The sequence below is a fragment of the Lasiosphaeria miniovina genome, assembly GCF_030549165.1.
Source record: "Lasiosphaeria miniovina strain SMH2392-1A chromosome Unknown B0T26scaffold_5, whole genome shotgun sequence".
Taxonomy (NCBI): Eukaryota; Fungi; Ascomycota; class Sordariomycetes; order Sordariales; family Lasiosphaeriaceae; genus Lasiosphaeria; species Lasiosphaeria miniovina.
This window is the reverse complement of record NW_026848224.1, coordinates 361,811-382,733: the sequence shown is the minus strand read 5'-3', so window position 1 is coordinate 382,733 and position 20,923 is coordinate 361,811. Positions and strand designations below refer to the sequence as shown.

Below are 20,923 nucleotides of genomic sequence, written 5' to 3'. Positions count from 1 at the left end.
ATTTTCCAGTCTCAAACTCTTCACAGCTTCACAACTCCACTTCTTGTCACAGCTTCACAACTCCACTTCTCGTCACAGCTTCACAACTTCACTTCTCGTCACAGCTTCGCAACTTCACTTCTCGTCACAGCTTCGCAACTTCACTTCTCGTCACAGCTTCGCAACTTCACTTCTCGCAACCCTTCAACTCATCAAGAGCTTTCATCCCTGCAACCATGAGCAACCTCTTTGCCAGTGCCGCTTCCGGCTTGGCCTCGGGCTGGCTCGGCAGCGCCGGCAGTGCCGAGAGCCAGGCCAGACCTGGAGCCGTGCAGGACCTGACAGACCCACAGCAGGTCGGCGTCTTTGACGCCCTCAAAGAGCTCTCCCGGCTCAAGGTCACAAGCACCATCGAGATCCCCCAGCTCGTCGTGGTGGGCGACCAGAGCACGGGCAAGAGCTCTGTTCTCGAGGCCATTGGCCGCTTCCACTTCCCCGTGGCTGGCCGAGTCTGCACCCAATTCCCCACCAAGCTCATCCTGCGCCGCTCGTCCGAAGAGCACACCGTCGTGTCAATCCAGCCTGCCCCATCCAGGACAGATGCCGACAGGGAGCGCCTTGAGAGGTTCAGAGAGGAGCTGTCGAGACCGGATGAGTTCCCCGCGGTGGTCGACAGGGTCAGGGCCGAGCTCGGGGTGCCGGCAAGCTCCAATTACGGAGCCGGCGGCAGCCCAGAGCCGCTCCGATTCGTTGAAGACGTCCTGGTGGTGAAATCGTCAGGCCCGGATCTCGTCCAGGTGGACTTGGTCGACCTGCCCGGCTTGTTTACCGCCGAGACCCAGCAGCAAGACAGCGTGGGCATGAGGATTGTCAACGACATGGTCGGGCAGTACATCCGGTCCCGGAACAGCCTCGTGCTGCTCGTCGTCAGCGTCGCGACCAGCTTCGCCAACCAGGCGGCCCGCGCCATGATCCAGGACATGGCACAGACGGACCGCACCCTGGAGGACCGCGTCATTGGCGTCATGACCAACCCCGACCGTGCCGTCTCGGTCGAAGATGCTCTCGACGTTCTGAACGGCAGCTTGGACTCGACCAACCTGCGACACAAGTGGCTCGTGGTCAAGAACCAGGGGCAGCAAGAGCGGAGCAACGAGCCGCTTGACCGGAGGGACTGGCAGGAGGAGCACTTCTTTCTCAACCACCCCGAGTGGAACCGCGTTCCGAGAAGCCAATGCGGCATCAACGCACTCCGAAGCACGCTGCGGGTTGCTCTTCTGCAGCACACGCAGGCCGCGCTGCCCGGCGTCACGGCCGAAGTCGAGGCCACGGTCAAGACGCTCGAGGCACGGCTCGACGCCGGCGTCTGCCGGTCCACGCACGATGCGCGCCGAGTCTATCTCTGCGACATTGCGCAAAAGTTCTCGGACCTCGCCCGAGAAGCCTGCTTGGGCACGTACCAGGGCGAGCAGTGCAAGGCGCTGCACAACGTCGGCGACGAGTGCCGGGTCTGCGCGCGCTTCTTCCCGCGCTACCGCGACGACTCCCCTGCGAACGAGGACCGGAACCTGCGGGCCAACATCCGCCTTCTCAGCCGCGCGTTTGCGTCTGCCATGCGCGAGTATGGCAAGACCAAAGAGATTGTTAGCAGCAGCAACAACAGCAACACTAGCAACACTAGCAACACCAGCAACACCAGCAACACCAGCAACACCAGCAACACCAGCAACACCAGCAACACCAGCATCAACAACAGCAACAGCAACAACAGCATCAACAACAGCAACAGCAACAACAACCGCAACAGCAACAGCAACAACAACAACAACCGCAACAGCAACAGCAACGCCAGCATCAACACCAGCCCAAACCGCGAGACAGACCACCCCGCACACGAGCCCCACGACGTCGCCGGCCTTCTCAGCCCCGACACCATCGCCTCGCACTACACGTTCCCGGCGCCGGAGCGCATCTCGCACCAAGACCTCAACACGTGGCTCGCGGCGCGGATCCCGCAGTGGCGCGGCCGCGAGCCGCAGGGCGAGGCGAGCGAGAACACGTACCACCTTCTCTTCGAGTACCAATCCCAGAAGTGGCCCGCCATCGCCGCAGCGCACCTCGACGCCGTGTGGCAGGCCGTGCAGCGGTTCGTCGACGTGGCATTGACCGCATCCTGCCCGGCCGACGACGACGTGCGCGCCGCGATCCGCACGCACCTGACGCAGCCGGCGCTCGCAGACCTGCAGCGCGCGTCGCACCGCGCCATGCTCAACCTGCTCAACTGCCACGCGCGCGGCCGCACGGGGTTCTACGACGGCTTCGTCGACGTCGGGCCGCTGCGGCGGCGCGCGCGCGCGCTATCGGCGCGGCTGGGCCGCTCAGGCGACGATAGCAACGCTGGCAGCTCGTTTACAGGCGACATGCTTGGCTTCGTCGTCAGCGCCGTGGGCGGCAACGCCGCGTGGGCCCAGAGCAGCATCGGGGTGCTGGCCAGCGAGCTGGCTCGCGGCGCCGTGCTGCGCCAGCTCGGGGGGGCGCTTGCCCATGTGTCCGAGGGCACGGGTGAGAGTGACGCGGATGCCGGCGATGGAGAGGGCGGCCGCGAGGCCTACTTCGTGCTGGTCCCGCGCTCCATGGACAACTTGGCCGCTGGGCGTGCCGTGGAGCACGTCGAGATGTTTTACGAGGTGAGTGGGCGAGGGAGCTCCCCTTTCCAGAATCTGCCCTTGTCTGCTAGGATATTTGGCAAAAGCTAGTGACTGACAGACCGTCGTTAGATGAGCATGATGTCCTTCGTCGGCTACGCCAACTCGCTGGTGGTGGAGAGCGGGATCCTGCACGAACTTCCCCAGGCCATTCTCACGCAGCACCGCATCTTGCGCGAAGATGCTACCAAGATTGAGCTCATTGCGGGGGAGAAGGCATCGGATGCCAGAAAGCGCGAGCGCGACCAGGCCGACTTGGACACGCTGAAGAGGGTGCTGGAGACGCTCAAGGGGTTTTCGGGGTAATCTGACCGCAGGGGGCCGGCCTGTTTTGGTCACTTCTTCATCATGTTTTGGCTACCCGTTATCTACCCGCAAAGTTTGCAAATGCCCAAGGAGATCCGGTGATATATGGCGTTGTTATTTATTCAAGATCACTCATTCTCGCCGATTGGGGGGGAACATGTTGGTCGGAGAATAAGGGGGATGCTCTCACTTACAATCAGAAGAGGGAACGCCCCAGCCTATTATTAGCTTTTTTTTATTTCTCGTTTGGCTTGGTTATGTACCTTTTTTGAGATTGTTGGTTCAGTCCCGTCGATCAAACGGGAGAAGGGATGTGGGGAGTTCCTCTTTTTCCTCTTTTCTTAGGTTTCTTTTCCCCGGGGGGGGGGGGGGAAACTCCGCTCTTTTTACGATAGCCCAAGACTTCCATATTTACATAGAATCCTGTGCCTTTCTTTGATCTAATTATCAGTTATGCGATATGCCTCCCTCCACGGTACCCTTGAGGCAGTTAGGTTGACGAAGACAATGGATTGCAATTGAAAAGGGTTCTTTGCTGGCGGCGCTTGTGTCTTCGGCGCTTGTGTCTTCGGCGCTTGTGTCTTTGAATCTCAGAACATAGACCAAATCAGTAGTAGCGCCAAGTAAGTGGGAATGTCGTCAAGACAGACTTCTGACTGGCCTTCAGCTAAAATGGCCAAATGCGGTATCTACGGGCAGGGTTATGACCATGGACCCTCGAGTCTCTTCTAGGGTCATGATTGAGTCTCGGCTTGGGGAAAACGATAGTCTCATAGAATCCATCCTGATTAGTCTTGGCTTGCAGGCGTTAGATCCTTGATGCGGTCAGCAAGTAGTTCGAACCAATAGTGACCCTCGTAAGGTGTTCCCAGGTAGGATTGGCTTCCATATCGAGCGGCCAGGTTTGGAAGCCCCGCCCCCCCATGATCCAGAACATGCTCGAGGGCGAGAAATCGGCCTATCAGTACAGCTCAGCTCGAGTTTAAAGTACGCCATCACTCACTCAAAGACCTGCAGCACCTATCCATGCCATTTTTCGCACAGCTTGCAGAAGTTCGTAGATTGAGCGGCCGAAAGTGATACCAGCCTTCGCAGAGGAGCGCAAGAGACTAGAAAGACCATTTGTTTTAATTAGTTTTGGTAGAGGCGATGAGCCGGGCTCTAACTATGAATGTGTTTCCTCATCAAATTCGGTGTCTTTCAACTTCCGCCGGCCCAAAATGGCGGACGAAAAAGGGTACACATGACGGCACATCGGCTCGTTGCAATGCGAACACCGAGCAGCGAAGCCCGTTGCTGGCGGTAGTCGGCGCCCGAGCCTCTCTTGACAACGACGAGCATCTCCTCTTCCTCCTACTCGGAAGCCGCAAGATATGTAAGTTGGTCAATGCCGATGTCGTGTTCGAACATCTCCCGTCGACTAATTCGACAATCTTGACCCACGACCGTAAGCTCATCCAGACACAAGCTAGGAAGCACACCGAAAGCTGTGGCGAGATTAACGATTAACGCCATAGTTTTCGTATATGGTTAGGCGCAGAGAAAAATACTTGTCAACCACGCGCAGGTGTCGGATCTTAGGAAGCACGGTAACGGAAATTCTGGAAAATACGTCGAGCATGGCGTTTGGACCCCCTCGAAGCTGAAGAGGATCTGGGCTAACCAAGTGCTGCCAACCTCCGTGTACGCTCGCTGGCAATTCCGGACCATGGCGACAGGATTGGAGCCGGCTGTTTCCAGTAATTCACCCGGCAATTCAAGAGTTTGGTCATCTTGCTCGCAGTACGTTGGCGAGAAATAATGTTGAATGAGAGATTACCGACAATGAAGGCTGCGCAACGTCTGGCAACACTGGAGGTTGGGTGTGGAGGAGCGGTTCGAGGTCGAGTTTAAATATAGAAAATAGCCTAGTCAGCCGGTATGTCATCTATTGTTCTTGTAGGTCGTGTGGTATAGTTGGCCCACCTCAACCCTCAGAGCGCTGAGGGGTCACGCGGATTATCCCTGGATAAATAGACTAGACTTCACCTAGATTTACCCCAGTTCCGCTGGCTTTCGGGGAATATCACCTAGCGTTTCCAGGGAATATCACCCAGCGTTTCCGCCCATTCACCATATACCAACTAATTCACACATGACCACACAAACCCCAAATATTCCCACCCAAAAAGCATGCTCAAAGCACACAGGGCCCCGAGAATCTCCACCATGCCTAAGATCTCAACCCTCCTCAGCCTCGCCACCATCTCCCTAACCACCGCCGCCTACGCGCTGCCCGAAGCCTGCACGGGGGTCTGCACCAACAGCCACGACCCGTCCGTAATCCGGCGCCGGGACGGGACGTACTTCCGCTTCTCAACGGGCGGCAAGATCGCCGTGCACACGGCGCGGGACCTCACGGGCCCGTGGACGTACCAGGGCGCGGCACTGCCGCGGGGCTCGGCGATCAGCCTGCGCGGCAACCAGGATCTCTGGGTTCGTCGCGCCGTCACTTTGCTAAAAAAAAAAAAACCAGTGATTAACACCCCCACCCCCCCCCCCCCCCCTCTCCCGCCCCAGGCACCAGACATCTCCTTTGTAGACACACAGTACGTCCTCCTGTACTCAGTAAGCACGTTCGGATCGCAAAACTCGGCGGTCGGGCTCGCCACATCGCCCAGCATGGACACTGGAACATGGACCGACGCCGGAGCCGTGGTGGCATCCACACCGCAGTCGCGCTACAACGCGATCGACGGGAACCTGGTCTCGAGCGCCTCTGGCGGTGTTGACGGCAGCGGGCCATCGTACAGCCTCGTGTTCGGCAGTTTCTGGGACGGCATCTTCGCGGCGCCCGTCGACGTCAGCACCGGCAACAACAGCGTGCGGGTGCGGATGCGAGCGGGTGCGGATGCGGGCGGGCAACACATACAGCTGTCGTTCGACAGCAGCGACAGGGCGCGCGAGGGCGGGTTCGTGTTCCCGGCCGCCGGCGGGCAGTACTTTCTGTTCTTCTCGCAGGGGTCGTGCTGCGGGTACGACCGGGAGCGGCCGTCGCGCGGCAAAGAGTACCGGATCATGGTGTGCCGGTCGGCGGCGGCGACGGGAGGGTTCGTGGACAAGGCCGGCAAGCCGTGTGCGAGCGGCGGCGGGTCGGTCGTGCTCGAGTCGCACGGCTGGGTCTATGGGCCTGGCGGCCAGGGAGTCTACCAGGACCCAACCTACGGACCGGTGCGTGATACATTACCTGGTAGTTTACTATTGGATGCTGACCGGACTTGTAGGTCTTGTACTACCACTATGTGGACACCCGAGTTGGCTATGCCGACGGGCAAAAGCGCTTCGGATGGAATAAGATTGATTTTTCGAGCGGATGGCCTGTTGTATAGTAATTAACAGTGAATCTCTCGACCAGATTGTGTTGACTTGTCTTGAATCCTCAACTTCTTGGCCTCGAGTTAATGTCATACCTAAATCATTACACTGCTGATTTTCAATCAACGCCTAAAAGATTCAGACGCTATTATTTGAGACGGACAGGTCGGAACAAGCCGGTACTCCTCAGGATAAGTCGGTAAGATGCCCAGTTGGGCTGACAAACTAACTCTGACCTAGCCCAGGCCAACCGCCCGAAGAAGCCCAAACACACCTAGGGAAATATCCTCCCATCTTCCAAAATACCGTGCTCACGCATAGCCGTTGCTAGCTAGCCACTCCTTGAGTCCTTGGGCATCGCGCTTCTTGTAGGCAGCACGGCCCCGGACCTTGTCCTTGACCGTCTCGAGAGTGCGATCGAACCCCTTGGTGTCGACACTGGAGAAGAACTTTTCAATGTCCCTGAGCGTCTCCAGATCATCAAACTTGCTCAGACTCCGGTTTACGAGGCGGTCAAGGACGATGGGATTGCCGCCGACCTTCGCGAGGACCTGCTCCCAATTGTCGCGGATGAACGCCCAGAGCAGGGGCTTGGCCACACGGTTGCCTGCCAGCGCTCCAGCCAGCGTATGCATGTCACCGGACGGCACCGAGTCGGCGGCTGTTGCCGGGGGCGAAATGCTAAACAAGAACGGCAGAAGGACCTGCTCGACAATCGTGGCATCCGTGACGTGGCCAAGAGCCTGGAGGCAGATTTCCTTTCCGTCAACCGCGGGAGTCGTGAACCACTCCTCCTTCAAAGCCACCACGCTGGCCGCAGTGTCTGTGCGGGTAGCAGCACGATACACGGGAGCGCGAAGGTCTGCTGGAAGCGGAGCTTTGGTGGGGTTCTCACGGTAAGCGGTCCAGAGTTTAAAGGCTGCTCGAATCGTCCTATGCAAAGAGTTAGCAATTATTCAGGCCGACACACTGCCTCGTCCGCGCTCGACACACTGAGACGCGGGAAGCTATAGAGAATCGTTAACCCACTCTTCATGGCCGTTGCCGATGGCCGTGAGAAGGAGGCGCTTTCGCAGCAGGCCGGTGTTGTAGTCTTCGTCCTCTGATGCCTCCCAGCCCAAGCTCTTCAATGGGACGTCAATCAGCTCGAGAACAAACTTCTGCAGGGCTTTCTTGGTCTCTTCATCACTGGCAAAGATGGACTTGAGCCTGTTGATCGAGTCGAGCGCCTGGCTCAAGACCCGGAAATGCGATTCGTTCTTCATGCCCTGGATGAAGGACAAAAGGGCCGCAGTAGTGCCGTATCCAGAGAAGGCAAGGTCAGAGGCGCATCCGGTGATGAAAATCTTATCTTCGGTGCTTAACCGATCAAGCTGGGTGCCCAGGAGCTTCAGCCGCGGCTCTGAGTAGTTGACACGATAAAAGCCAGTTGCGCCGGCATTGATTTGGTAAAACTCGGAGCTGACTCCGCTGATGGTGGACTGCTTGGTGGTGAGGGAGAGCGGCTCGATGTCTTGCGACCCGACCTTGCCCTTGACGGCAAGCGGCACCCACCAAATCGTCTCATCATCCTCGGGCTTGGCATCGCCAGTTGAAAGAAAGCGATTCTGCTTGACAGATATTTCATCCGACCCTTCTGTGACCGTGAGCACGGGGAAGCCAATCTTCTCGATCCAGGGCTTCATCATCGTGTTGACATCAACACCGGACGCTTCGCTAAGGGCGCCCCACAGTGCCTCCGTCTTTGCGTTGCCGTATGCGTTTTTCTTCAGGTAGATGGCAATACCTTTGAGAAACGTCTTGATTCCGAGGTTCGACGCCAGCATGCGAATCATTGAGCAGCCCTTCAAGTAGCTGATGCTGTCAAAGATTTGGTTGACATCAAGGGCATCGCGGACTGCCACCTGGATCGGATGGGATGCGCGGACAGAGTCGAGGTCGAGCGCCGAGTCCATGCCCTCGTTTACCCATTGCGGCCAGACCTCCCACTCGGGGTGGAGATGGTCCGTCGCCAGCCAGCCGGCCCACGTGGCAAACCCCTCGTTGAGCCACAGCTCATCCCACCAGTCCATGGTGACAAGGTTGCCAAACCACTGGTGTGCAAGCTCGTGGGCGACGACGTAAGCAATTCGGTTCCGGAACCTAGCCTCGGAGAGCTTCTCGTCAAAGAGGATTGCAGTCATTCGATAGGTGACCAAGCCCCAGTTCTCCATGGCGCCATGGGTGAACTCGTGCACGGCAAGGATATCGCTCTTTGGAAGGGGGTAGTCGATCTCGAACGATTCCGAGAAGAAGTCGATGATCTTTGGCGCATGTTCCAGTGCCCACCGCCCCTGCTCCTCGAGTCCGCGAGTCGTATAGACACGGACGGGAACCGTCTTGCCGTTATACTTGCGGTCAGTGAAGGCTTCAACATACTCAAAGTCGCCCACCGCCCACGCGAGCAGGTAGGTGCTCATGACCGGGGTTGTCTCAAACGACACGAGCTTCTTGTTAGGCCCGGCAGCTTGTGTGTCCTTGGCAGGCATATTGGACAAGGCAACCTGATCGTCAGGAATCTCAACGGCGAAGTCAAATGTCGCCTTGAGATTCGGCTCATCAAAGCAGGGAAAGGCACGGCGAGCATCGCAGGACTCGAACTGGGTGCTCAGCATGTAGTGAAACTGGCCATCGCGGGGCACGCTCGCAGCTGCCGCAACAGCGGGCTTGTACTGGCTGCGATAGAAGCCGGCCATGTCGTGATTCAGCTCACCAGTGAACACAATGGTCAGAGACGCCTTGGACGATACGGGAAGCTCCTCGGGGAACGTGATGGTAGACCGCTGCGACGCCGTGTCCTCGGTCGAACCGGTCGACGCCCATGATTGTTCGCTCTTGTTCTGGCTGACGACAATTTTGGAGCTGAGAAGCTTGAGCTCGAGCGTGTTTAGGGTGATCTGGCTCGTCGGAGCGACGAGTTCACCATCGATTCTGGACAGCTGTTAGACATCATCTCGCGGCCTCTTTACGCACAACACACACGTACCTGACAGTGCCCTTGTAGGCCCACTTCTCAAAGTCCAAGTCCTTGATGACGAGGTCGTAGTGGGTCGGCTTGAAGTTGCCTGGGAGGATATCTCTGTCCGCCATGGCTGGTCCTTGATCCAAGATCCGATGGTGAACAGAGGATGGCCTCGCTGACGGTGTCGAGTGGGAAGCACAAGGAAGACGAGCAGCGGTGAAGGCCGATCGTGGATGAACAGCTGGCTGCTTTGAGGAGGACGTCGACAGAAACCTGGAATGGCAGGTGGAGGACGTCGACAGAAACCTGGAACGGCAGGTGGAGATACCCAAAGGTGCGCGGATGTCGACGATGGCACCAGGTTGGAGTGGCCGCCGAGAAGCGGTAGCGAAGGTTGCCGGGGTTGAGCTGAGAACTGTCGTCCAGTTGCTGTAAATTCTGGCGGGAATTCTTGTCACGGAATTCATAAAAAGCCGGCCGGGGCCGTTTCTCTGTGCATCACAACTGCCGCAATTGACGTAACCCAGACGAGGGGAGGGAGGAACATCCACCGAGTCCCCGTCCTTTGTTGGTTGGTGGTGAAGTGGTGGAATTGGGCAGCTAGAAATGCCACAGGGCAAAATTCGGCTTCAACTCGAAGAGACCAGATGTCGGATCGATGTAGCTTCAGATGGGATTTCAGCTGAGGGGCTTCACCGGGTCGCCCAAGAAACGGAAGGAAGATGCGAACCGGTGTCGTGGTTTGGGTTCCAGTCCCATTTCGAGGCGGGGTTGCCCAAATGTTAGTGTCGGAATCTTTGGTGGGGCCCCTCGACCCCGCCAACTGCAACTGCCCCCCTAATTTATCCCGCGTTTGGGCGGGATTTATTGCATCGTTATTATGTCAGCAAGTGTGCATCGTAGGCTCCCACTAAGTTAACTAGAAGCACAGGTGTGTGCGCTTACGTAAGTGTGAAATTGCTTATGTTACTCTGAAAATGCATCTAACGTTAACGTGCGTCGTAACAGTACATTTCAGGTACTTACGTACTGCATGGACTTGGTCGTACCACTTTCTTCTAGTACGGGCGCATGGACACGCCTCTCGCTCTGAGCACTTGGTTGGAGAAGAGACAGCAAAAAATAAGCAGTTACGCGGCCATGATAACATGCCAATATATGTTCTGTGCAAAGTAATGATAGCAGGCAGCCTATATTCGGGCTTCGCCTGTCGCCGCCCGACATGAACCATTTAAAACAGTAGTGCGTTACGCCCGTATTCCGCCTCCCATGGCCGTGTGGTAAATGCCCTAAAGGCAGCCAGTATGTATATTGCCCAATATGATCCCCTTCAATCCGCTGAACGCCCAAAGAGCAGGTGGCAAGAAGTCGCTCGATGCAAAAGCAAAAGCCAAATAGAAGTCGTGAGTAAGTAGAGAAGGAAGAAAGTAAATCGAACCAAAGCCAAAACCAACGGGTATGATGCCGTCACATGCCCCTAAGTGCCACGCCTATCCCATCCACCATTCATGTTCATTCCAAACGGGAGAAGAAACGGGAGAAGAAACGGAAGAAGAAACGGGAAAAGAAACGAAAAGATAAACCGCGTAGAGCCATGCTTAGCATCCCAGCATCTCCGCTCGTGGACACCTGCATCCGGTCTCCTATGGAGCAGGCGATGCCAGTCCCGACGCAGCTGAGGGGCTGTCCTCACCCTCGATGCCCTCTGCAACTTGGTCCCACCATAGGCTATGGGCATTGCGGTCAACAGAGGACACCTTGCCCATCATGTCCACCATGTCGCGAACCTTCTCCACGAACTCGGCGAGACCGAGGCTTGCGAGCTTCTCTCCGGCGGCGATAGTGGCCTTGACCTTCTCGCTAGCAGAAGCAGCGGCCAGACGCGCCACAATGTAGCCTCGGAGACGGTTCAGAAGAAGACGCAATACGGGGTCGCGAGGGTCGGGATCTTGCCTCGTCGTAGCTTCGGCGCCAGCAGCCGCAAACTTTGTGACGAGGGCTTTGAGGTGGAGTTTGGTCGCCGCAGGCATAGACCGCCCCGACTCAAGTGCCGCCAAGATGCCTTCCACGACGACGTCGAGCGGTGTGTCTGGCTGTGCTTCGCTCTTCTCGAGCACGGCCATGATACGGTCTGCCTCGAGCTTCCACGGTGAGCGGACGTCGCGCTTCAGGAGATTTTTGGATTGAAGCAGGATAGCGCCGGTCGTGACGATCCTCCTGGACAACCGGCCGGCCTCGAGGGCGCGTTTGTGGTCGAGGAGGAGCATCTCGGGGGTTTCTTGGGCCGAAACTGGCGTGAAATGCGTGAACATGTCCACGAGCATCTGCGTGTAAATACGATTTGCTGTGGGACGGGAGGCTGCGAGATTGATGCGCTCAGGGTCGCGTCTTGCTGCCTCCTGTAGCAGCTTCTGCCGTGCAGTGCGCCAAGCTGCCGTCGCGGCAGACAGGTCATGTTTTCCAGACTTTACACCAGCCGCGAACGCTTTTGCCTCGTAGGTTGAGGCTTCATCGATGAGCCTCGGCGCGGCGAGTTGCAACAAGTAATTCGCATAGTCGCTGAGCATGACGTCGATAAACCCGTTCAGTGCCTCGAGTCGGTCAACGTAGTTGCCTTGGCTGAGGTTCTCGTCGATCAGTCTTTTGACCTCGTCGTCTCGAACCGGCGCGCAAAGCTTGGGAAGCAGAGAGCCCATCGCCTGAAAGAACTTCTCATAAGAGAAGCTCCCCATGGTAAACTGACGCCGCGCAATGTCGGTACTGAGCAACTCGCCAATGAAGTTATGCATCGAGCTTCCAGAGCTGACCAAGCGCTGAAGTTTCTCTCTGATGGAATCGGCAACCTTGAGCAGGAGGAAAAAGTGTGCTTCTTGGTCGTCAGCTTGCATTGTCGACCTCATCTGTTCAAATAGGGGGGCTAGGAATTGAGCCTGCTGTTCGTGGTACTCGTGGGGCTCTGTACGGAACTCTTTGTTGATGGCAAGCTCGTGCACAACAATCCTGTTATCTGGAAGGAGGCTTTTGGAGTTGGGCACCATAACATTGACCTTGAATGGCTTGGGCTTCTTGTCAGGAGTAGAGGGAGGGGTCAGGTGTTGTGTCCCGGGCTCATATTCGTGACTGTCGTCGGTAAGAGCTCCCATGGCCGTCTCGGTGGTCGAGTGCTCCGCAATGCGAGGTTTGGTGTCTCCCGTGCGCTTCTTTGCCTTGGCCTTGCGAGCTGCTTTCACGGCGTTGGTGACCATCTGCTTTCCCCTTACCGGGCCCGCAAGCTTCTTGATTCGGACCAGCAGGATAAGCTGGTTGTTGCGAATGCTCTCCTTGTATACCTGGTCGACCGATCCGTCCGTACTGTCCTTCACGGACTCCCAGATAGCGTCAAGCTCGACGAACTGCATAACCATCAACTCCACCAGCGAGTTCGAGTCGCGGGCCTTCCAAGCGATGAAAGCATTGTAGTAGCTAGCGTAGACCTCTGTGAAGGACTTGCAGAGCACCGGGGGAGGAGTGAAGTTGTTCGACAACGTCAGCCGCCCCAAGATGTTCTCGAACGAGATCAGCAAATCTCTGGCCTTGCCCACCAACTCCTGCGACCGCGGATTAGCTAGATCATCCCGGGGTATCGGCCTAACCGGGGTCGATCCAACCTGCTCCAGTTCTCCCTTTCCCTCCTTGTTGCTAAGAACTTGGGACGGGTGGCTGAGGATAAGAAAAGCGCTGAGGAAAGAGCGCACTACTGCCATCTCGTCCGCGGACCAAGTCTCGCCCACGTTCAGACCGCAAATACGAAGCAGGCGGGTAGTCGACCCCAGCACCTTGTCTTGTGAAAGCAGCAACGTGATCTGGTCGAAAGAAGCGGCGCGGACGGTGTCGATAGACAGCCCGAGGGCGCCGAACTCGGCAACGGTCTGCTTTCTCTTCACCGACCTCCACCACCACTGTATCCTGGCGACGGCAACGTCTTCGGAGACGGGGGTGGACTCGCGCTCCTTGACTTCCCTGACTTCGGGCATGACTTCGACGAGGGTGGGCTTCCGCGCCACAATACTCTGTCCTCGTTCTCTCACGCGGCCCTTGGCAGCCGTCCGGCTGCGGAGCTCCTCCCTCCTCCTTTCGGCCTCGGCAAGTCGCTCTTCCATGTTGAGCTTCATCTTGCGGATGTCCTGCTCGCGCTTCTCTTTCATGTTCTCCGCGATGGCCTTGGCCCTCTTGACCTCCTCGGCGCAGGCAGCGGCAATCTCGGCGAGGTTGCGCTCTCGTGCCTGGGCCGCAGCCAGGGCTCTCTCCTCGCTAGCGCTTATGTCTTTGGTGGCAGCCTTTGCGGATGCTGCCCTCAGGCGCACCTTTTCGGCGTGGGCTGCGCGGTCGGCAAGTCGTGCTTTTCGGTCCTCAAGGATGGAAGCTCGGCGGAGGTGTTGGGCAACATACTTGCTCTGGGGACCAACATTGCGACTGCAGCCATGGGACGAACGGGAGTGGACGGAAGAGATGCTGTTGCGGCGCGACGAAGCGGCGCTGTCTCTGCGGCGGGTCTGGTTTGTTGGGCGGTAAAACAGGCGAGCGGCAATATGTGGGGGCGGGGTGAAGATCTTGGGCTCGCCGCCATCGCCATCGCCATCGTCATCAATGAGGTCTATCTCTTCCTCGGGCGGCATGACGGAGAGGTCGACATCGGGCTGAGGTGTAGATGGAGTCGGCGGTCCGACCGATTCCTCGAGGTTCCGAGAAGGCTCGGCCAAGTCCAAAGACGGTCGGCGCATTGTAACGGCTCGTGGTGGGGTGTTTGAAGGGAGATCGCGTCTTGCTGGGGGTATTGGCGATAAGTATGCGAAATAAAATAAATTCGCGGGTAGATCAAGCCGACCGTTTGAAGGACGTCTCGTTCATGAGGGTGGGCATGCGACCAAAGTCTCGAGGGTCGTGGTCGGACTTTAGGCGGGTGGTGCAAGACTGCGTCAAACAACGGCCGGGTCGGATTAGCGGGATCATGCGGTGCAGTGCAGGCGTCGGCCTAGCCTGGTCAACCTTGAAGGCTTCGACCCGGAAACAAAGAAGTCGAAGTCTCGAAAACAGAAAACAGCGAGTGGCGGCACGTGTGGCAGCAGAAGGGAATGCTTGGAGAATGGGAAAGACCGAACAGCCCGCCAGGAGCAATCGGTTAATACTGTAGGACTTGCTGACAGACAGACCAGACATCCGCAGACGAAAGATGATGCGACCGACCAGGAATGGAAGGCTGGGGATGATGACGGAAGCGAGAGCTTGGATCGCAAGCCCCACTAGCGCTGCAAATGGGAATCCTGCCTAGCGCCCCACGCCAGGCCTGCTGATAGAGCCGAAATCCAGGATTTCGCGCATGATTCCAGATAAGACACTAACAATTTCCACGATTGCAAACAATGTCTGCTGATAGCTCCCTATCGTCCACTGTCTTCCCCCGCCCAACCCGGACTCTCCCTCCACCTAAAGCACCAACCAGCACTAAATAAAATTGCAGGGCGGCCGAAAATAGCACACCAATGTTTCAACGTCTCCAACATCCATCCGTACATCCGTACTCTTGACCTCGCAGCCAAACGATTTGAGGAAATGCCTGCTCTGGTTCCGGTTTCGTCCCGTTGTCATACCCGTTTCCGACGAGAATGAAGCCGACGAAAGAAGTCTACTGTCGCGAATTGTAGCACGATGCACCGGCCCCTCCCAGCTCCATGAACTTTTGCGTTGGAGGCTTGGTTGCTTACAGAGGCAGTCCAATCTCACGAGAGCCAGTTGCACGCGGATATACTAGATCCTGCCATCCGATTAAGCCAGCTATATGCGATCGGGGGCTTATTAGATGGAGATGCGTTCCGCTCCTCTGCTGTTGTTGACGTCTTTGTATTTTTGGTCGCGCTTTTCCTGCGTCTTGCCAAGTCGCCCCTAATTCTCCCGCTGTTTTCGTTATTATAATTCCAGGAGAACCAGTGTTCTCCTGGCTTTACGTCCTTTATTACCCGTCGGGTTTATTCACCACCTTCATCATATTACCTTATTCACTTCTTCATAACACGCCAGCGTTGTTATTCTACGCCTTATCATTGCCACCAGACTGAGAAGACTCAATGCATCACCGCCAGAGTCATCTTCCATGGCTAGTCCGAACAAAGGTCTATGGTATCGCCAATATAAAAGACGCTCGGCCATAGAATGCATATATGTTCAAGAAGATTAGCGCTGTATTAAGAACTTATTGAGACCTGCGATAAACACTGGATTGCCTCTCAGGCAGTGGCGAGGAAGCGCATGTCGGTTGAGCGAACCAGCTCCATGACGTCGGTTACGAAAACGGGGCTTACGTTGCGGACCTGCAAATTCTGCCCCAACAAACCCCGCAGTGTTTACTTCGCATCCATCAGTTGACTGAGGCTGACACCTCGAGATCAGTAACACGAGCAACACCGCGGCCCTCTCTTGACCACAAAGCACCGAAGCCATGGCGGTTTACACCCGAAACAGCACTTGCGTCGGATCTATGCTCAGCAGCAAAGAAGCGCGAGACGCGACTCCAATCCCCATCAACATCCCGCCATCCAACGTGGGTTTTCCCATGGAGCGAGGCAGCGGCCCAGACTTGTGCCGAACCCTTCGTTAACATTGTTCGGCAGCTCGACGAGATCAAAAAAGACTGCGACTCGTTCACGTTCGACGCGTTCACCTCTGACGACGCGTGGGAGCTTGGCCACCTGCTCCATGCGCGGCTAGCACTACTGGCCGGCACGCCGACGCTCATCTCCATCTCGCTGGCCAACAGCAGCCAGGTCGTGTTCCAGTGCGTCAGTGGCCCGGGCACGGCGCCGGACAACGAGACGTGGGTCAAGCGGAAGCGGAACAGCGTGCTCCGCTGGGACTGCAGCACGTGGTACCTGCACTGCAAGTACGGCGGCGACGAGGAGGCGTTCCGGCTCAAGTTCGGCATGAGCGCCGAGCAGGCTAGCCAGTACGCGATCCATGGCGGCGCCGTCCCCATCCGCGTCCGCGGCGTCGAGGGCGTCGTGGCCGTCGTCGTCGTCAGCGGGCTCAAGCAGGCCCAGGACCACGGCGTCATCGTCGACGTGATCAAGGAGAACTGGCATCGCGTGTAATCAAGGCCGGCGAGATTTTTTTCAGGGGTTCTCTTTTCTGGGCTGGGCGGCCGAAGGTGTCGCCAAGAGCAAGACGTTTCCAGCACTCGGGATTTTGTGCTTCTCAAGGGGGAGGTAAACTTTTTGGTATATATGCTCTCAAAACAAAACAAAACGACTCAAGATCCGCTACCAATGCCCCTGACTCCGTGCTAGACCTTAACCTCCCATCCCAAGCCAGCCCATTAGATACGTAGAATAATACAGAGCTGACGCTTGACCGCCGCGCCCCTTCGTCACAAGCCCACAACCTCTAGGGTATACTACCTTACCTACTACCTCAGCCCAGACCGGCCCGGCTTCTCTGGGTTCTCAGACCGCGTTTCGTAGACGGCAAACTCTTCGCTCACGTCAACCCTCCCGAGGTCCCCCGTGGGGATGACTGCCGGCGCCGGCGCCAGGCTGGTAGTGGACGTCTCTCTGGCCGCGTACGCCGGCAGGTTGATGGCCGCCGGGGACACGTGGTAGCCCCGCGGCCGGGCGGTCCCCTCGGGGCCGACGCCGTCGTAGCGCACGACGACCGTCACAAACGTCTCGTCCGCGTAGTCCTTCCGTCTGATTTCTCGGCACGCGAGGATGGACAGGATGAAGTGTATCAGGCTGTCCGGGGCTAGTTAGGACGCTGCGCATTCGTCGTATGGCGGTGTTTGAATGTTTGAGAGGTTCAGAGGGAAAAACAAACGAGACAAAAAACGTACAACAGGACCACGGCAAGCGCCATGGCGGCGATGCCCATGTGGTAGAGCGGCGAGTACTCCATGTTCTGGCCGTGGACGACGACGTACTTCCAGTGGTCGCCCTCCGAGACCCACAGGCACACGTAGCCGATGACGGCCACGCTCGCCAGGAACAGGCAGATGTGCACGCCGACGTGCGCGCCCGGGTAGATGCCCCGGTGGTCGCGGCGCAGCCACATGGTGCTGAACTCGAGGCACGGCCATGCGATGGATGCCGCCGCCTGGTTCCGTCGTGGTCTGATTAGCCCGGTTCTTTCAGCAACTCGGTTTGAGTTGAAATGACAGGTGCAAGTGCGATTGAAAAAGGGGAGAGGGTCTATTCGGGCCTGGCCCGTCATTCGCGGATCGGTTTCAGTCTCGGCTCTGAACAACTTACCGCGAACCCGACAAAGGCAACCGATACATGGATCAGCGGCGCCGTGTCGTACGACGCCGCCATTTTGATGCCCAGACCCAGCAGGGCTATTGAGATCAGGGCAGAAAAGCCCTCGAGGACCGTCCGCGCCGTGAGCCACGACTTTGTGGCGCGCTGCCGCTGCTGCTGCGTACCCGCGCATGTCGCCTGCGCTTGCTGCTGCCGCTGCCGCTGCCGCCGCCGATCGATCCTGTGGTCTTCAGGGTCTTCTGCTTCCCCAGGCTCCATCGTCGCTCCAGACGGCGTGGGTTGGTAGGCGGGTTGCGGTGCTGCGGTTGCTGCTCATTCGGCCTGGCGCGGCAGCAGGGTTCACGTTTCATGTAATTATCTTGGCGTGGAGTCGGGGCGACAGGGAAATGGGCGAGATGGGTGCTGCAAAGGCGCGGGCAGCTCGTGGTGGCGTTGTTTGGCGACGATGCGGTGGATGGGAAAAAAATGGAGGTGGACGGGGACGATTGAAAGAATGGGAAAGGGCAGGAATAAATCGCAGCTGGGAGGTTCCGACGGTGTGCTATCGCCGAGCCTTGGCTTTGAGTGTTTGGGAGTTCCAAGGCTCTTGGGAGCTCTTGGCACCGGCTTGGCTCTGTGGATTTCCGTCTCGCATCATCACTGACTTGTGCTTGGCGTTGACAAAACCAAGGGCTTGGCTGTCAGCATCCGCACCTGCCTCGCGCCTCGAGTCATGAGTTGGCCCATTGCAGCAGGGCGCGTGAAACAAACGCCAAGTTGAGCTAGTGAACGCAATGACAAACACGAGGCTGGCCTGTTTTTGGTTTAATAATCCAAAGAGCCAATGTTATCCGCCACATTCAAACGCCCCCGGTCTGCCAAACAGAAATCAAGCCTTTTAATTCCGTTGGTGCGAGATTGGGGATTTTGAGTGGCAAGGTCTGGGCAAACAGAACTCTTCAACTCCCTGCAACCCTCAGCAATTCTCCCTTTCTACGGATACCCAAATCAAAACACGGCGATACCCAACCAAGTGCGCAAATCCGACAGAATATAGGTGAATTCATTGAGAATAATTAAACGATTGATTCGAGTTTCGATTCTGTCCAATTGCCCTTGTCACCTTATGGCATCTTGTCTTTTGCACAGCTCATTACGCACTAACCTATTTGAAATCAGTAACTCTAGGCAACACTCGCTAAACAGACTCAACAGAGCAAGAGAAGCAACAAGGAAGCTGTCTGAGCGTTAATCTTTCGGCCCGGCCCATGGTCCCACCCACCCCTCGCATGGTCGGAACAATCGCCGGTGCCTAGGACGCATGTTGTCAGATCAGCAATGCGCACAAATAAACCGCTGGTCGGCCCGCTACCAAGGCCGTATGCTAAGGTGACACTCACACTGGCAGGTTTCTCTATCTCAACGGCGCCGTTGCATCTTTATGGCTATTAATTAGTCGGGGATTTACCTAGGCCACTAGCCTCGTCCTGCTTTGCCTCCTCGGTGCCGCCGGTGTCGTCGCCGGCGCCATTTGATGGCAAGCCACTCATCTTGACACCGACCCAGGTCAGAAAAGTCGGGTCCACGTCCATTAAAGGGAAAGCGGGTGTCAGCAGCTATTATGCATTAGCAAAATGAGTCGTGCCAGTCGAGCAGGGCACGAGCACCCCGTCGCCGACCTTGAACGGCTCCGTGGCGCCGCCGACCGCGGCCATGATCCCGACGACTTCTTCGCTCAGGCCCCACGGCGGCGTCGAACTGCCAAAGAAGCTGCGGTCTATGTACACATCAGACCCGCAAACCCCGGCCGTCATCATCCCGCATGATGGTGTCCTCAGCAACCGGATCGTCGGCTTGGGCACGTCGCAAACTGCCACCCCAACGGCGTGCACTCCCACACGACGGCCCTCATCGTCTGGGCGTGTGGCCGTTTCCGACATGTTGTGGCGAGTTTCTGGGAAGTAATCAGTTCGAATTGAGGAGTGATTTGGCAATGAGTGAGTGTGAAAGGTTATTCCAGGATATTTATATGAAGCTTGTTATCCTGGACGGACGCAGCAGAGGCTCCGAATCGCGTCCCGCCTTTCCGCCGTCGCCCCAGAAATAAATTTGTTAAAAACACGCTACTGGGTGGCTTGTCACGTTATCTCGACCCTCTGCCTCAACCGCCTCACCTCGAAAACAAAAGGTAAAGGGGTGCTGCGATCACCAGTTCGTAGTCGGTCTGTTGGCCTGGGGAATATGACCTCAGAAACGGGTCAGCAAAGGAGATTTATTCCTGAGAAATAATTGAGTCCATATCTAGACTAGAATCCTAGCAGTGTTAGCAGATGATGCGCCGCATCAGGATCCGGGAGTGCTGCCTGACCGAAGTCCGCCAAGCTGGCCTGATGCTGGTTGCCAAGTAAAACGTGGGGTGATTTCATGGCAATCCTAGAGTGATTGTGACCCCATTCGATCAAAATCAATGACCTGAAACAACCCGCTCGGAGACGAGAATAAGCGAACTAGGTACTGCGGTTTGAAGAAATCCAATGTTGATTCACAACTGTACCTAACCCTCGCGGCGAGTTCATTTCGAACAACTCATAAATTCAATCAAGGTGCCAAGTACACCGTTAACCGTTGACCGTAGCAACAGAAAAGAGAGAAGAGAAGAGAAATTGAATAAGTACGACCGATACAGGAAATGTAATATAAATGCATTGCTTAATAAGGTAAGGAGCTACTTGGTATCCTGATAAATTAACATAATAATAGGTTTAGGTAAAGGTGGTAATGATAAATAATGAAAAATGGTTTGCTGGGTAGGTCCTCACGCAAGGAGCTGGATGCTTCTCTAGTGCACGCCGAACGAATTAATTAGTCTCAGATGCTCAGCCTCATTTTTGCCCTTTCGTGTTTTTTTTGTTTATGTATACCTCTAAACTCCACCACCCCAACAAGACGACAAAACACAAACGAGGACAACTAAGGTACATACCATGTGGAAAAAATGTCGGACCTATATCCCGCGCATGTGGAGCGCAAGGCAATGGAGAAGATGGACTTTGACGGGGTGCATAGTCTATTCCCGGTGTTGAGGGCCGTCACAAGCAATGACAGGTCTTGCAAGGCTTGCCAAAAGACGACTAAGGCCTGCCAAAAGATGACCAAGGCCTGCCAAAAGACGACCAAGGCCTGCCAAAAGACGACCGGGAGAGTGATGACAAGACCTTTTCTGCCGTGGTCGCCAGCACGAACACATCTAGTGACAGAGTCAAGTCCGGGCTGGATCTTATCGGCGCGTACCTAGCCCAAATACATCCAAAGCTCCA

General features: G+C 56.6%; 8 protein-coding genes across 8 annotated transcripts; 4 read left to right on the top strand and 4 right to left on the bottom strand.

Annotated features, from left to right (window-relative positions):
* Positions 1 to 215: 215 nt before the first annotated feature.
* B0T26DRAFT_651877 (P-loop containing nucleoside triphosphate hydrolase protein) lies at positions 216 to 2,735 on the top strand (the record flags this gene model as incomplete). Its single annotated transcript, XM_060438314.1, has 2 exons — positions 216 to 1,600; positions 1,904 to 2,735. 2 exons carry the CDS (start codon positions 216 to 218, stop codon positions 2,733 to 2,735), a joined length of 2,217 nt encoding a protein of 738 aa, XP_060293774.1.
* B0T26DRAFT_714345 (uncharacterized protein) lies at positions 2,585 to 3,309 on the top strand. Its single transcript, XM_060442184.1, has one exon. It carries the CDS (start codon positions 2,757 to 2,759, stop codon positions 2,988 to 2,990), a length of 234 nt encoding a protein of 77 aa, XP_060293773.1. The 5' UTR covers positions 2,585 to 2,756; the 3' UTR covers positions 2,991 to 3,309.
* Positions 3,310 to 5,198: 1,889 nt separating this feature from the next.
* Positions 5,199 to 6,358, top strand: B0T26DRAFT_741588 (glycoside hydrolase family 43 protein; the record flags this gene model as incomplete). Its single annotated transcript, XM_060443990.1, has 3 exons — positions 5,199 to 5,465; positions 5,550 to 6,200; positions 6,254 to 6,358. The coding sequence occupies 3 exons, from the start codon at positions 5,199 to 5,201 to the stop codon at positions 6,356 to 6,358; spliced, it is 1,023 nt and encodes a 340-aa protein (XP_060293772.1).
* Positions 6,253 to 10,085, bottom strand: B0T26DRAFT_714343 (peptidase family M1-domain-containing protein). Its single transcript, XM_060442183.1, has 3 exons — positions 9,370 to 10,085; positions 7,374 to 9,314; positions 6,253 to 7,277 (listed from the first exon to the last, which is right to left on the bottom strand). Exons 1-3 carry the CDS (start codon positions 9,810 to 9,812, stop codon positions 6,656 to 6,658), a joined length of 3,006 nt encoding a protein of 1,001 aa, XP_060293771.1. The 5' UTR covers positions 9,813 to 10,085; the 3' UTR covers positions 6,253 to 6,655.
* Positions 10,086 to 10,988: 903 nt separating this feature from the next.
* B0T26DRAFT_741586 (T-complex protein 11-domain-containing protein) lies at positions 10,989 to 14,105 on the bottom strand (the record flags this gene model as incomplete). Its single annotated transcript, XM_060443989.1, has 1 exon — positions 10,989 to 14,105. One exon carries the CDS (start codon positions 14,103 to 14,105, stop codon positions 10,989 to 10,991), a length of 3,117 nt encoding a protein of 1,038 aa, XP_060293770.1.
* A 1,712-nt stretch (positions 14,106 to 15,817) lies between these two features.
* B0T26DRAFT_676905 (uncharacterized protein) lies at positions 15,818 to 16,466 on the top strand (the record flags this gene model as incomplete). Its single annotated transcript, XM_060440030.1, has 2 exons — positions 15,818 to 15,919; positions 15,990 to 16,466. 2 exons carry the CDS (start codon positions 15,818 to 15,820, stop codon positions 16,464 to 16,466), a joined length of 579 nt encoding a protein of 192 aa, XP_060293769.1.
* A 178-nt stretch (positions 16,467 to 16,644) lies between these two features.
* B0T26DRAFT_856563 (uncharacterized protein) lies at positions 16,645 to 18,303 on the bottom strand. The gene is made up of 3 exons (XM_060447697.1): positions 17,619 to 18,303; positions 17,204 to 17,463; positions 16,645 to 17,105 (listed from the first exon to the last, which is right to left on the bottom strand). The coding sequence occupies exons 1-3, from the start codon at positions 17,883 to 17,885 to the stop codon at positions 16,781 to 16,783; spliced, it is 852 nt and encodes a 283-aa protein (XP_060293768.1). The 5' UTR covers positions 17,886 to 18,303; the 3' UTR covers positions 16,645 to 16,780.
* A 615-nt stretch (positions 18,304 to 18,918) lies between these two features.
* B0T26DRAFT_872870 (uncharacterized protein) lies at positions 18,919 to 19,853 on the bottom strand. The gene is made up of 2 exons (XM_060447975.1): positions 19,274 to 19,853; positions 18,919 to 19,222 (listed from the first exon to the last, which is right to left on the bottom strand). The coding sequence occupies exons 1-2, from the start codon at positions 19,544 to 19,546 to the stop codon at positions 19,055 to 19,057; spliced, it is 441 nt and encodes a 146-aa protein (XP_060293767.1). The 5' UTR covers positions 19,547 to 19,853; the 3' UTR covers positions 18,919 to 19,054.
* Positions 19,854 to 20,923: the final 1,070 nt, after the last annotated feature.

Coding starts and splice junctions, on each gene's coding strand:
- B0T26DRAFT_714345 (XM_060442184.1), top strand. CDS start 2,757: ATGAGCATGATGTCCTTCGTCGGCTACGCCAACTCGCTGGTGGTGGAG.
- B0T26DRAFT_714343 (XM_060442183.1), bottom strand. CDS start 9,812: ATGAATTCCGTGACAAGAATTCCCGCCAGAATTTACAGCAACTGGACG. Junction 9,315..9,369: donor GCCTACAAGGGCACTGTCAG/GTACGTGTGTGT, acceptor ACAGCTGTCCAG/AATCGATGGTGAACTCGTCG. Junction 7,278..7,373: donor ATCGGCAACGGCCATGAAGA/GTGGGTTAACGA, acceptor CTCTTTGCATAG/GACGATTCGAGCAGCCTTTA.
- B0T26DRAFT_856563 (XM_060447697.1), bottom strand. CDS start 17,885: ATGGAGCCTGGGGAAGCAGAAGACCCTGAAGACCACAGGATCGATCGG. Junction 17,464..17,618: donor TTGCCTTTGTCGGGTTCGCG/GTAAGTTGTTCA, acceptor CGACGGAACCAG/GCGGCGGCATCCATCGCATG. Junction 17,106..17,203: donor GCGCTTGCCGTGGTCCTGTT/GTACGTTTTTTG, acceptor AGCCCCGGACAG/CCTGATACACTTCATCCTGT.
- B0T26DRAFT_872870 (XM_060447975.1), bottom strand. CDS start 19,546: ATGTCGGAAACGGCCACACGCCCAGACGATGAGGGCCGTCGTGTGGGA. Junction 19,223..19,273: donor CGTTCAAGGTCGGCGACGGG/GTGCTCGTGCCC, acceptor AATGCATAATAG/CTGCTGACACCCGCTTTCCC.